General features: G+C 47.2%; 1 protein-coding gene across 1 annotated transcript in view; it reads right to left on the bottom strand.

The window, feature by feature from the left end:
- LOC129833141 (neurogenic locus notch homolog protein 1-like) overlaps window positions 1-10,299 on the bottom strand; it is a 42,998-nt gene extending 32,699 nt beyond the window's left edge. The window contains exons 1-2 of the mRNA XM_055897468.1: window positions 9,986-10,299; window positions 7,965-8,037 (exon numbers count right to left, since the gene is read on the bottom strand). Of these exons, the coding sequence (XP_055753443.1) occupies window positions 7,965-8,037; window positions 9,986-10,049 (137 nt within the window). The 5' untranslated portion in view covers window positions 10,050-10,299. The remainder of the gene's footprint in view (window positions 1-7,964; window positions 8,038-9,985) is intronic.
- Window positions 10,300-14,209: the final 3,910 nt, after the last annotated feature.

Below are 14,209 nucleotides of genomic sequence, written 5' to 3'. Positions count from 1 at the left end.
AAGGCACCACTTCCTCTGATAGGGCCTGGGAACCACAGCCCCCAGTTCTCCTCCAGCCCCCATGATCCAGGAGCAGCGGGAACAAACCCCCTTCTACCCGCTACCTCCTCTCTCTGCGCAGATCCAACCACCGCTGTCTCAGATAAATACTGTTCATCTTCCCTTAGATATGCAACCACCTCAAATCTTATCTACAGGTCCAACAAGCTGAATCCACAGGTTCCTTCAAGTCGGGAAGAGACCACTGACTCCTTGGGAGTGAATCTCAATTGTGTTTACGTGATTCCATGGATCCTCTCTCCTAGATGCGTTTTGAGAAGGCGAGGGAAGAGGATGAAAGGAATCAAGAAACCCAATTGAGATTCACCCATGAAGTCAGCGGTCTCCTCCTGACATGACAGATTGGGGATGGCTCAATCTGCCTGTCAACCAGACACGAGTGATCTGTGGGTCCCTCCCGCTGCATGTTGGCGTGAGAGAACCTAATTGTCTTTATATCCCACCAGTCATTCCAAACATGCCGTTTTAAATGAGAGCCCGTGGTCATGGTGTTTGAAGCCTTCCTGAGATGACTGCAGGCTGAACGGGCTGGAGGGGAGCAGGACAACACACTGAGAGGAGCAGCAGAGGGGAGAGGAAAGGAGGAATCTTACTAAGCATTCCTCTCTAATCCAGCGTGAAGACGCCAGAGAAAACACTACTAGCCCCAAGGTGTTCCGGGCAAAGCCAACAGGACTAACTAACTGTGTTGTCTGCCTGCTTCGCGCTGCCTGTCACCGTGTGACTGCCCACTGGGATTTTATTGTTGTTGCTGAATCAACATTGTTTTCACGGCATCGCAGTAAAACAAAATCAATGTGATGATGTTAAAACAACGTGGAAAACTGATTGGATTTGCAAAACGTCATCGACGTAAAGGAATTCATTTTCTTTTTGTGTACCTAAATCCAATGACATGGTGCCATTTTTTGTTGATTTCATGTTGAATTCATGTTAGTTGACAACTCAACCAAATGTACATCAATATTGTTGTTGAAATGACGTCTGTGCCCAGTGGGTGGGGACGTGTGTACATCTCTCTTTCAAGGTGAACTGGCTCTGTTCAGGGGTACTGTACAGGATCACATCTCAGGGACGGGTAACTTTAATGGGGGTGGGGGTCACAAAAAGCTGAACTCGTCATGGGGGGGTCTGCATACACACATTCATACCCACATATGCAACCTTTTGGGGGGCCTAAGCGAAATTTGAAGTTTTAGAGTTCATTTCCTGCAATTCTACTCATTTTGCCATGGGGCGGAGAGAAATATTTGCCGTTTTTAATATGATTGACTGATGAATCTGACTGAAATTGACTAATAAAATCAATTGGGGCCACATGGTCGGTAATTTGACCGTGATTAATACAAGTTTAGATAGCTGGCCGTAAGACTAACTTCCAATGTAAAAGATGTTTGCTGACCAGGGCTAATTGAGAGACCGCCAGTGACCCATCCAAATCAAATCAAATCCCCAGTCTATCTGTTTTGGATCCAAATGACAATAATCACATTCAACAAAACCTGATGCATTTTTCATGAGGAAACTCAGAATTCTGCTCAGGTCTTTCTTTCCTCATGGCAACTGAAAATAAAGCAAACATTAACACATTAAACCCTAAAACTACACAGAGCTCCTACTACACAGAGACCCTACTACACAGAGACCCCAGGACACAGAGACCCCAGGACACAGAGACCCTAAGACACAGAGACCCTAGGACACAGAGACCCTACTACACAGAGAGCCTAGGACACAGAGACCCTAGGACACAGAGACCCTAGGACACAGAGACCCTAGGACACAGAGACCCTAGGACACAGAGACCCTAGGACACAGAGACCCTAGGACACAGAGACCCTAGGACACAGAGACCCTAGGACACAGAGACCATAGGACACAGAGACCCCTAGGACAGAGACCCTACTACACAGAGACCCCTAGGACAGAGAGACCCTAGGACACAGAGACCCTAGGACACAGAGACCCTACTACACAGAGACCCCTAGGACAGAGACCCTACTACACAGAGACCCCTAGGACAGAGACCCTACTACACAGAGCTCCTACTACACAGATATCCTACTACACAGAGACCCTAGGACAGAGACCCTACTACACAGAGCTCCTAGGACACAGATACCCTACTACACAGAGCTTCTACTACACACACACACACACACACACACACACACACACACACACACACACACACACACACACACACACACACACACACACACACACACACACACACACACACACACACACACACACACACACACACACACACACACACACACAGGCAAGTGGCTGTTCCCTATTGAAACTGAAAAACTGTCCCTCGTTCATCATGTCCTAAGAGGCCGGGAGCTTCCATGGAGGTCATTAAAACACAACACTTACAATTTATAGACCTCACTCTGCTACACTCTGCTACTGAGGTCACATCACAGCTATTAATAACACACAGAGAGACACTGTTTCCATCCCTCCACGGCCTGGCCTCAGACAGACAGACAGACAGACAGACAGACAGACAGACAGACAGACAGACAGACAGACAGACAGACAGAGAGAGAGAGAGAGAGAGAGAGAGAGAGAGAGAGAGAGAGAGAGAGAGAGAGAGAGAGAGAGAGAGAGAGAGAAAAACCTATCTTTGAGAGACACAACACACAGAGGATAGATAAACCGTTGGAGGAGCTGGGGAAAAACACACAGAGACAAAGAGCGTTCATCCCCAATAGCAGTGAGAGAGAAAGGGAGCATGTTCAGAGAAGAGGAGGCCTGTGGGCTGGTCCGCCGGCCTGCTCCACTCCTCCACGCACGAGCCCGTCTCTCCCAGCATGCGGCCAGCAGGCCGCTCAATGGCAGCACCTGGCCCTCCGCTTGCTCCCCCTTTGTCAAAGATCTGACTTCACCGGATTACCATCACAACATGCACCAGCTGTCCCCCCCCCCCCCCCCCCAATTCTTCCAGCTGGATCCACTCTGAACGACACCCTCTCAATCTGCCTAATTATCTCCGGCACTCCAGCGGCCCCTCCGTTGCACATTCCATCTACACACAGACATACGGGGCAGGGCAGGGCAGAGGGGACCCGTGGCCCTTCAACTGACTGCTCACCTAGAGGTCCACTCTCTCTGTGATACTCAACCTCTTCACCATCAAGTGCACCACACGTCTGTCTGTCTGTCTCTGGGCTTTGTGCTCCCTTGGCCTTGTGTTCAACTATGGGATTCAGAGAGACAGAATGAGGGACAGAGAGAACAACAATGTTCTGTCCAGTGATGTGTGTATGTTTTGTACCTCCCCCAACCCTCCAGGATGCTGATGTAAGCAGGTGCATCAGGAGAAGAGAATAGCCAAGACTGTAAATATGACACAACAGGGAGTATCATGCCCTGAAGCCAATGTACTGGATCCAATATACTGTTATCATGACTCAGAGATGAAGAAGAAATCACTTGGATCGCTGTGGTGTGTGTTACAGGTGCATCAGCATAGTAGTCCCTCCCAGGCCAGACCAGCCAACCCCTACACCTATCAGAAGTGACCCGTCATGCTGGCTCAGTGAGACGGTGGAACAGGTTCCAGAAGGATTACTCCTGTAATCTGCTATCCACTACACGTCTGAGACCCTGCTCGTTCACCTTAGACAGGGCCACAGCAGTGAACCATGAGGGGGACAGACAGACAGGGCCACAGTAGTGAGCCATGAGGGGGCCAGACAGACAGTGCCACAGCAGTGAACCATGAGGGGGACAGACAGACAGGGCCACAGCAGTGAGCCATGAGGGCGACAGACAGACAGGGCCACAGCAGTGAGCCATGAGGGGGACAGACAGACAGGACCACAGCAGTGAACCATGAGGGGGCCAGACAGACAGGGCCACAGCAGTGAACCATGAGGGGGCCAGACAGACAGGGTCACAGCAGTGAACCACGAGGGGGCCAGACTGACAGGGCCAAAGCAGTGAGCCATGAGGGGGCCAGACAGACAGGGCCACAGCAGTGAACCATGAGGGGGACAGACAGGGCCACAGCAGTGAGCCATGAGGGGGCCAGACAGACAGGGCCACAGCAGTGAACCATGAGGGGGACAGACAGGGCCACAGCAGTGAGCCATGAGGGGGACAGACAGACAGACAGGGCCACAGCAGTGAACCATGAGGGGGACAGACAGACAGGGCCACAGCAGTGAACCATGAGGAGGCCAGACAGACAGACAGGGCCACAGCAGTGAACCATGAGGGGGACAGACAGACAGACAGGGCCACAGCAGTGAACCATGAGGGGGCCAGACAGACAGGGCCACAGCAGTGAACCATGAGGGGGACAGACAGACAGACAGGGCCACAGCAGTGAACAATGAGGGGGCCAGACAGACAGGGCCACAGCAGTGAACCATGAGGGGGACAGACAGACAGACAGGGCCACAGCAGTGAACCATGAGGGGACCAGACAGACAGGGCCACAGCAGTGAACCATGAGGGGGCCAGACAGACAGGGTCACAGCAGTGAACCATGAGGGGGACAGACAGACAGACAGACAGGGCCACAGCAGTGAGCCATGAGGGGGCCAGACAGACAGTGCCACAGCAGTGAACCATGAGGGGGCCAGACAGACAGTGCCACAGCAGTGAACCATGAGGGGGCCAGACAGACAGTGCCACAGCAGTGAACCATGAGGGGGCCAGACAGACAGTGCCACAGCAGTGAACCATGAGGGGGACAGACAGACAGACAGGGCCACAGCAGTGAACCATGAGGGGGCCAGACAGACAGGGCCACAGCAGTGAACCATGAGGGGGACAGACAGACAGACAGGGCCACAGCAGTGAACCATGAGGGGGCCAGACAGACAGGGCCACAGCAGTGAACCATGAGGGGGACAGACAGACAGACAGGGCCACAGCAGTGAACCATGAGGGGGCCACACAGACAGGGCCACAGCAGTGAACCATGAGGGGGCCAGAGACAGGGCCACAGCAGTGAACCATGAGGGGGCCAGACAGACAGGGCCACAGCAGTGAACCATGAGGGGGCCAGACAGACAGGACCACAGCAGTGAACCATGAGGGGGCCAGACAGACAGGGCCACAGCAGTGAACCATGAGGGGGCCAGACAGACAGGGCCACAGCAGTGAACCATGAGGGGGCCAGACAGACAGGGCCACAGCAGTGAACCATGAGGGGGCCAGACAGACAGGGCCACAGCAGTGAACCATGAGGGGACCAGACAGACAGACAGGGCCACAGCAGTGAACCATGAGGGGGCCAGACAGACAGGGCCACAGCAGTGAACCATGAGGGGGACAGACAGACAGGGCCACAGTAGTGAGCCATGAGGGGACCAGACAGACAGACAGGGCTAACAGGGAGGGAACAAAGCTTCATGGTTCTGGCATGCTTAGAGCAGAGTTTAGTATCATGTCTTTATGTTTGCCAACCAGACAGAGGATACATTGGTATCTGGGACAGTAACAATGACAATAAAAAAGATAGAACATTACTGTCACCTGAGAACATAATACCCATGTTGCACAACTTCAGAGAAGGACCTGATCAACAGCTTCTGCTCTGAAACATCAGGTAGGAAAATCCAGAGGTTGATTTCAAACAGAGAGCTAATGGCTAGTTTGCCCTCAGTGATTTTCAGGTAAAATCTCACGTGTCTCACCAGCTCTCTACAATTTCTTCCTAAAGCTACCACTTTTATCTCTATCTGCTATTTCTCTCTCTCTCTCTCCATTCCTCCCTCACTCTCCTGTGCCCTTTCCTTTTCTCACCCTCTCCCCAGCTCTCAGCTCTCCTGACGGTGCCAGGTTACAGTCAGGTATCTGGGGGAAGAAAGGATCTTTTCTGTTGTTGTGGTTCTCCAGTTACACTGGGATCCCAGGGGATGGGGCTGGGTCCTCCAGTCGCCTCAGTCTAGGACTGGTTTGACCACTCCGCTCCCCCGTTGTCCGGGCCGAGGCTACGCTGCCTGCCCCGGTCATGGCCCTGCCGTGGACTTGTTACCATTTTGTGTGGTACGGCATTTAGATTTCCTATTGGGAATCTCTTCTATGTATCGCTGTTGACACTGACCCAGAGGGGTGATTACGCATGAATGGATAGCCCTCCACGCCCCAGACATATAGACACACAGCGCCAAAAAGCTGAGGAACACAAAGCATGAACACACTACACGCGCTCTGAAAGGCAAACACTAACCCGGTGACGTGACGCCATTAAAGTTGGGAGATGAATGAACGCGCTTGGTCCAAGTTCAAGGGTTTAACTATGTACAATACTACAGTATTGACCAGGAGAAGGTTGAAGCACAGGCTAGTTGGTAGCAGAGTTATGTGACGACCCTGAGAAGTCTTCTGCTCCAGAAAGTCTAACCAGTTTGAAAACAGAAGAGAGCTCATCTCACAAAGAACAGTTTGAGGAGCTATTAACACAATTACACATTTACCCACCGCTTTCCCTGCCCTGGGTAATGATTTGACAACTATATGGTCGTTTGTTGGTTACTGGCTGCACGTGCGTTTACACAGACGCTGCCTGTCTGATCTTTTACAATGGCCATGTTCTCACAGGTCAGAACTGGGATGTAAGTAATGAAATGAGATGGCAGTGTGGAATGTTCCAAGCAAGCAGCAACTACAGCGTAGACTACTGTGGTGGAATCAGTGGTCAATCCCTAGCCTACATAGGGATCTACTGTATAGCCTGGTTGAGAAACTCTACTGAGCATTGGAATGATGGTGGTGACGTCAAATAGCCTTCAGCCCAACTGTAGCATGAAGGCGAGGGTCGTGTCACCAACCAAGTCCTGAAGACTACTGTAGTGGAGGGAAGCTGCCTGTCAGCCAACCTCATGAAGGTGAGGGTCGTGTCACCAACCAAGTCCTGAAGACTACTGTAGTGGAGGGAAGCTGCCTGTCAGTCAACCTCATCAGACAAAAGTCAAAACCAAAGGAACCAAGTATTATTGTTACATCCTCAGCTCTGGTCCAACTTCAAACACTAATGCATTATAGGCTTTGGTTTCCCCCAATGGTAAAAAGCCTAATGCCCCCCTAGCCATCATCACACGGTATTTATCCTAACTACTGAGATTGTTTCCCACATACCTCCTGCCTATTGGAAAAACAAAGACCCCCAATCACTGTGAATGAGTGTGAGAGCTCACGCAGAAAACGTCCAAATCAGGCGGGAAAGTAAAAACAGCAGCCCCTGGCTCTCTGATGAGAACAACCATGTTGCTCTCGCTCTGACGGACTGGAACCACGACCTCACCGATATAGAAACCGTGGGAAACTCTCAAAATGAATTCCGCTGGTTACGAAACAATCCACCGAATTGCATATAAGGAACACCTTAGTCATGCTATGACCAGTTTAATACGGTCATTTATGTTTCACAAAGCTCTTCATCTTCAACAGGTGTAACTCCAAATGAACGTGTGTCACAAGGCAAACAAGTCCAGGCTGGAACACTCCATTCAACCTGTCTCGTATGTATCCATGTATTGTTCATTACACACATTACACCCCAAGTAGTGGTTCGATTGCAGACGGAAACATTTAAATAAACGTGTCAAATGTTCACCGTAAACACTTGCCATTGTCCACACTGTATCGATAACCACCCAGCACTTGGCTGAGTTCCAGACCATTGTGAGCGCGGTGCAGCTCAAGTAATTTGCAATGCAATGATTTACTAACCAACGCTAAATAACACAAGTTCTGCATACTGATACAAATGACTAACCTATGCCTACTTGAACCGTTTCTACCCCAGAACTCCTCAACTAATCTGGGCCTATACTGTTTCAGAGTTCCCTCCTCATCATATCACCATTTGGAACAATGTAGGCCTGCAGTGCTTTCGTACATGTGTGATCCATAAAACATGATGTTGCACTTACATGCATCGCGAGGGTGAGTCTATGCACGTTCCTCCATTGTCACAAGGTCTGTATTTATCCACGCAGCGGAATCCTGTGGAGAGGAAGGAGAGATGAAGGGAGTCCGACCCATGGTGATCAGGCCCTTTTCTCAGGGCAGGTTTGAAATATTAATTTCATGTAGACATTTGATAGAGCAGACTATATCATTTGTGGGAGGAGAAGTGGGCATGGAGGAACATTCTATTTTTTATAATCAAATTACACTTATCCGCCGTTCAGAATCAATCATTCCAATATACAGGTAAGCCATGTGCTGGACTTCAAACATGTTGCTCTTGGCTAGACAGTTCCATTTTCCCACTCGTTAAAATGACACTTTATGGACACACCCGTTTGCATGGGTACGCGTATGTTTACTTTCTTGGAAAGATCTGATAGCGTTATCTGCGACTGAATGCAGATGCATGCTGTGATGGGTGTAGACAGAGAAACGAGATAGGATTCCATTTATTTTACATAGATTCCAAATCGCTTTAGTAATAATAGGTTTGATATGGTAATTATTGACTATGTGGGATAACTATAAGATTATCTGCCAACCCGTTTCGTTGAGGGTAGGCATAGCCTATAAGCCAATGAATGGTTTCCATAATTTGTTTAATTACAGTGTAATGTAGCCGACTCAAGTTGATTAATGTTCAGGGTTATTGCAAGATAATTAATTAATTCAGAGTTCAACGATGAGCTTCCCTGTATACAACCAATCAAATTTTGCTACCATAAACTTTTATTTTACTGCCAACAAAATAGACCTATAGGTTACTTTCTCAACAGTAGGCCTAGTTCAAAGGATTTTCGCGCACAAACAGATCTGGAACACACAACCCTATCAAACATCCATCCAAAAGGTTTGTGAGCCATATGTGGGAGTTTACACAGCATAGACAGATACATTACCTTTTTTAAATCACGTTATTACATTCTAGCACTCATCCCATCCCCCACAGCAACACAGTTCAATTGTTAAAAGCTCTTTGTTCAGATAAGGAGGGGGTAAAGTTGGCTCATCACCCCCCTTCACTCATAAAAAAATCTCACCTTATACCCCCACGAACGAAGATAATAGACTTGAATGAAATAGGGAAAATACTTATCTCCTACTAGACATAAATATCGAATTCCGTTTTTATGTGAGTAAACGGTGCTTCTAGCCTACAACTTCTGGACGAATGCCCGAAGTAACTTTCTTTCAATTGTTACATTCCGGGTTCCATTCTTGCGGGCTTGCTTGCACAGCGCTGCCAGCGGCACTCCATACTATCGCTTGTAATTATTTTCTCACAGTGGCGATCAGCCTCGCAAAGTTACCCACAGAGACGCATACCAATCCCACAGAGACAAGCTGATTCTTTGCTGTTATCGGGTGCAATCTGTAAACAAAAATCTCACCCACACAATAGAAGATACAACATTTGTATCAACCTCCACAAAACACCTCCCAACTTCCTTCCATTGAATACATTGGGTTTTATCACTAAAAACACTGCTAGAAGATAGAATAACTTCAGGGGGCAAATATTCCATGATAAAATCCTCCTTGTTCACTACTAGTCTACAAAGAACATTATGCAAATACAAAGTTTCGTAGCCTATTACTGTAGGCTATACAAAAACGAATGCTTGTTATCTAGTTATTAACCCGTTATGATAGCCTTCGTAGGTGTTATATTAACCTGTCAGAAATCGAACTTCGAACGCCACTAACAACCAACCATGCTTTTGTAAATTAAATGCTTAAAACAAATCTTTGTAGCCTAGACTAGAGATCAGCTAGCATATTGTCTGACACGTGCTTCAATCTGATGTCATTTAAATTGCGCAGCGCACAGGTGACAAAATGTAACGTTAACAATTTGTGAAGGGGGAAAAAACAGAAAAGGCTAGAATTTGTCCAGACTTGTCTGCTAGCCAAATTTAGAAAGCTCACATACACATTAATTGTAATTTATGTGACTGTCAAATAAATAAATTGTCCTTACCTTCGCAATTATGGACCAAGAATAAAATTGGTAAAAATATCCAAACTTTATAATTCCCCCCCATCTCGGTGGAAATTTGTCCCAACTTCTCTTTGAAGTGTTAACTTAGCAGTAATACATCCTTTGAGTTCACCGAGAGATAAAAGTTCCAAGAGGCAGTGTCTGGGATCTTCAAAAAGTTCATTAATCAACTAAAAGTAAAAACGGCGTATAAATCGTATAGGTCCTATCGCGTATTAGCATTCGCAGCTCGGACACGGCTGCTGTGCGTCTCCTCCTGGAACTTTTGAAAAACTATTTTTCTTCTCAGCATGAAGTCTGCGCTGGGAAACAACTTGGTATTACTCCGCCCTCCTTTTCTCCCCCTTTCCACTTGCAGTAACGGGTTACACTCCGCTCAAGACAAATAGTCCGCAAGCCACCGCTCAATGGACCGGGTAAAGTGTTTTTTGTATGGCATTAGTAACATTTAGGGAGAGCCCAGACTTGTTGTCTTTCAAGAGTATGACATATAACGGTACCATTGAGGTATCTTATCTCTCACTTGAAAATCATTTTAAAGAAACAGTAAATTATCTAATTAATATGACAGCACGTTAAGACATACATACAGTCAGTTTATACTGGCACTTCATATAGAGTTTTATCAGCATTGTAATCGATCTGTAATAGCCAATCTAGAGTAGACTTACCATAACAAATCTTTGCCATTACTACTTCATATGATCTGATATTATCAACTTGATAATAATAGATAACAATCTTTGTAGAATAACAACATGTTACAGTAGAGTGTGATGGACTACTGTTTTCCTGACAATGCGCCTCTTGTTATCCTGACAGGAGTGTGTCTGGGTGCTACTTGTTTGTTTGTTTGTGTGTTTACACTTGATGCTTTGCAGATAAGGCTGTGAATCGTGTTTACATGATGAAAATGAGAGCAGACATCCCTGTTACCACCCTTTATACTGCTACTGTCAGGGATACAGGCCTCTCTTTCTCTCAGCCAGCCTCTCCAGTGTCCACAGCCCTATGTCAGTGGACTCATTTTATACAGCCGCTGTATAGTGCCTCGGTTGTTCTGTGTGCTCAGAGCGGAGCCGGTCGCTTACAGAGACAATAAGCGTGATTTGAATGAGAAAAGGAGTCCGGCATTATGACACAGTTTCTCTCCGCGGGGGACTGAGGTGAAGGGGGGTAGTAGCACACTGACATTCTGCTCCTGGCCTTGAATAAATTAACAAGGTCTAGATAGGGGGTGTGAATGTAGCAGAGCTCGTAAAGAGTGGAGTTCGTTACAACCAGTGACGTCACTCTATAGGGGTAATTGAAAAGAGCTTGTTAGGGCCCACCAGACACCTGCCTCTTTTGGCACCGACCCTCTAAAACTTGTGTTCTGCTGTAACCATCCCAGTCAATAGCCGGATTCAGCAGCGTATACAATAGTTGATGATGTACACATGGTGGGTGGATGAGTTCATTTCTTCACCAGCACCACCAAATCATTTTGATGTTCTCACACTCATATAGCCACTGGATGCAAACTCACTCTCAACCATGACTCTCTGACTATGTGTGAGTGTCTCCATATGTTTGCGAAAGACAGATGTAGAGAAGAAGAGTGGTTGCAAGTGTGTGTGATCCGTTGAGTTTGTGTATCTCACCTGGCTGGCTACAGTTTCGTCTTGCAGCCGCAGGGTTTGTGGTATAACCTCTCCATACGGGTCATGGCAGGCTCCCATCTGTGTTGAGAGTCCTTTCCAGCTGGAGGACTTCCCAGAGAGGGTTTTCTCCCTGTGTGCTGTAAGACAGAGAGTCTGTTAGGGGAGTCTATAATCACCCAGGAACTCCATGTCTGACTGTGACCGCCTTATTATCCCTCATCCTTCCCTGATGACTTTCACAATAGAGGTCAAAATGGGCAGTTGATCAATCCCAGTTGCAACCTCATCATATGCTCATATATCGCAGTAGAAATTGCTGTTGGAGATGTTATATTTGGAGGTAATGGACCACTGAGAGGGCATAACCCAGCAACACAAAGTAGTTTGGGGATACTTTTGTTTGTATGTGTGTTCTGGTATTTCCGATTTATGCACGGCACTGGCCTGGCACGCCCTGCACCTATATCTCTGTCATATCACTGAGTGAAAAAGTGTGTGAGTGTGTGTGTGTGTTTCCCTGTGCTTACAGCTTGCAGGCTCTTTGGCTCTGTTCCATAGAGGTTGTTCTACTCTGACAGTGCTTTGACAACAGAGGTGTTACCGATCAGTCACGTCACTAAATGTGACAGAGTAATGGTGGTACAGGCTTGGAAACCTGTAAACTCTCACTATTAATTTTTTTACTGCTGTAAATACAGTGTAACAATTGACAATGTTCTTGTAACACTGTGCTTACTGTAAAACAATAATTACACTGTTATAACAACTCTGTAGTTAAGTGTTACGGTGTGTACGTGTGTAAGGTAATCCAATAAGCATCACAGACACAGGCTTGCCAGTGTAGAGCCTTGACACTATTTGAGGTTGTTTTGTCACATAAACTGAAATTAGGCGAACCAACCAGGAAATGGTGGAGCGATATCTGCATATTGCATCTTTATGGATAATGGACCACAGCCCAGTTAGTTGGATTTTGGAGCACACAGTGGGACCAGAGTGGGACAGCAGACGGAGTAGCGTGATCAAAAGCATAGTTATTTACAGTGGTGTAGGTCTACAGTGCAAAAGTGATGTTGAGGATATTTACAAATGTACAGTCCAAGAACATTTAAAATAAAAGGGTTGTAGTAGTAGGTTTTAAGTTGACAAAAAAGACAGGTTACAAGGATCCAAAGAAGGCTAGGCCTACTTACTGTAACAACCAAACACTGTAACAACAGCACGTTGTCTATACACCACCAACATCAGGTGAAAAAGCGCATATGGCTTAAATAGCCTGAACGCGGAAATGATCATAGTATGCCTTAACGCCGAGTTATCCATTCATGATTTTCTTAAATAAATTAACACCTCAACGAGATTCAATAAATATGTATTTTACATCAATACATACAGTGGTAATTGGAAATAGTATAAGCCATTTTAATTAGCACAAAATGTAATATTATGTCACTGACAATTCAGAATGGATTATCCCAAACAATGTGTGTGCACTACACAAGTAAAGTAGTGCATGAGAAAGGCATGCTCTCTAGAACTCCCAACATGAAGACAGATATTGGCAGGAATTGGGTGGGGAAATGGCGGCGAGTAGTGTGGTCAAAATGGAAGAAATGGAGAGAAGGTTGGAGAAGCAACAGCTGTGCTGGAATGTGAACAATATGGATGACCGTTCTGATGACATGGAGCGGGAGCATTAGGGTGAAGGATCTGCATGGTCTGTAGTGGAAAGACATAGGAAGAAGAGAGATCATGTGATCACGCCGATGTGAGTAAGACCTTTAAACAGGTCAACAGACGGATTACCAGGACGGGTACTCTGAGCATGCGCTGACCAGCTGGCAAGTGTCTTCACTGACATTTTCAACGTGTCCCTGACCGACTCTGTAATATCTACATGTTTCAAGCAGACCACCATTGTCCCTGTACCCAAGAACACCAAGGTAACCTGCCTAAATGACTACCGACCCGTAGCACTCACGTCTGTAGCCATGAAGTGCTTTGAAAGGCTGGTCATGGCTCACATCAACACCATCATCCTAGAAACCCTAGACCCATTCCAATTTGAATACTGCCCCAACAGATCCACAGATGAAGCAATCTCTATTGAGCTCAACGCTGCCCTTTCCCACCTGGACAAAAGGAACACCTACGTGTGAATGTTATCCATTGACTACAGCTCAGCGTTCAACACCATAGTGCCCTCAAAGCTCATCACTAAGCTAAGGACCCTGGGACTAAACATCTCCCTCTGCAATCGGACCCTGGACTTCCTGACGATTGACCCCAGGTGGTTAGGTTAGCCATCTTTAAGTTTGCCGACGACACAACGGTGGTAGGCCTGATTACCGACAACGATGAGAGAGCCTATAGGGAGGAGGTCAGAGACCTGGCTGGTTGGTGCCAAGACAACAACCTCTCTCTCAACGTGATCAAGACAAAGGAGATGATCGTGGACTACAGGAAATGGAGGGACAAGCACGCACCCATTCTCATCGACGGGGCTGTAGTGCAGCAGGTTGAGAGCTTCAAGTTCCTTGGTGTCCACATCACCAACAAA

Source organism: Salvelinus fontinalis, chromosome 34 (assembly GCF_029448725.1).
Source record: "Salvelinus fontinalis isolate EN_2023a chromosome 34, ASM2944872v1, whole genome shotgun sequence".
NCBI lineage: Eukaryota > Metazoa > Chordata > Actinopteri > Salmoniformes > Salmonidae > Salvelinus > Salvelinus fontinalis.
Note: the sequence above shows the minus strand (reverse complement) of the source record. Positions and strands in the feature narration are given on the sequence as shown.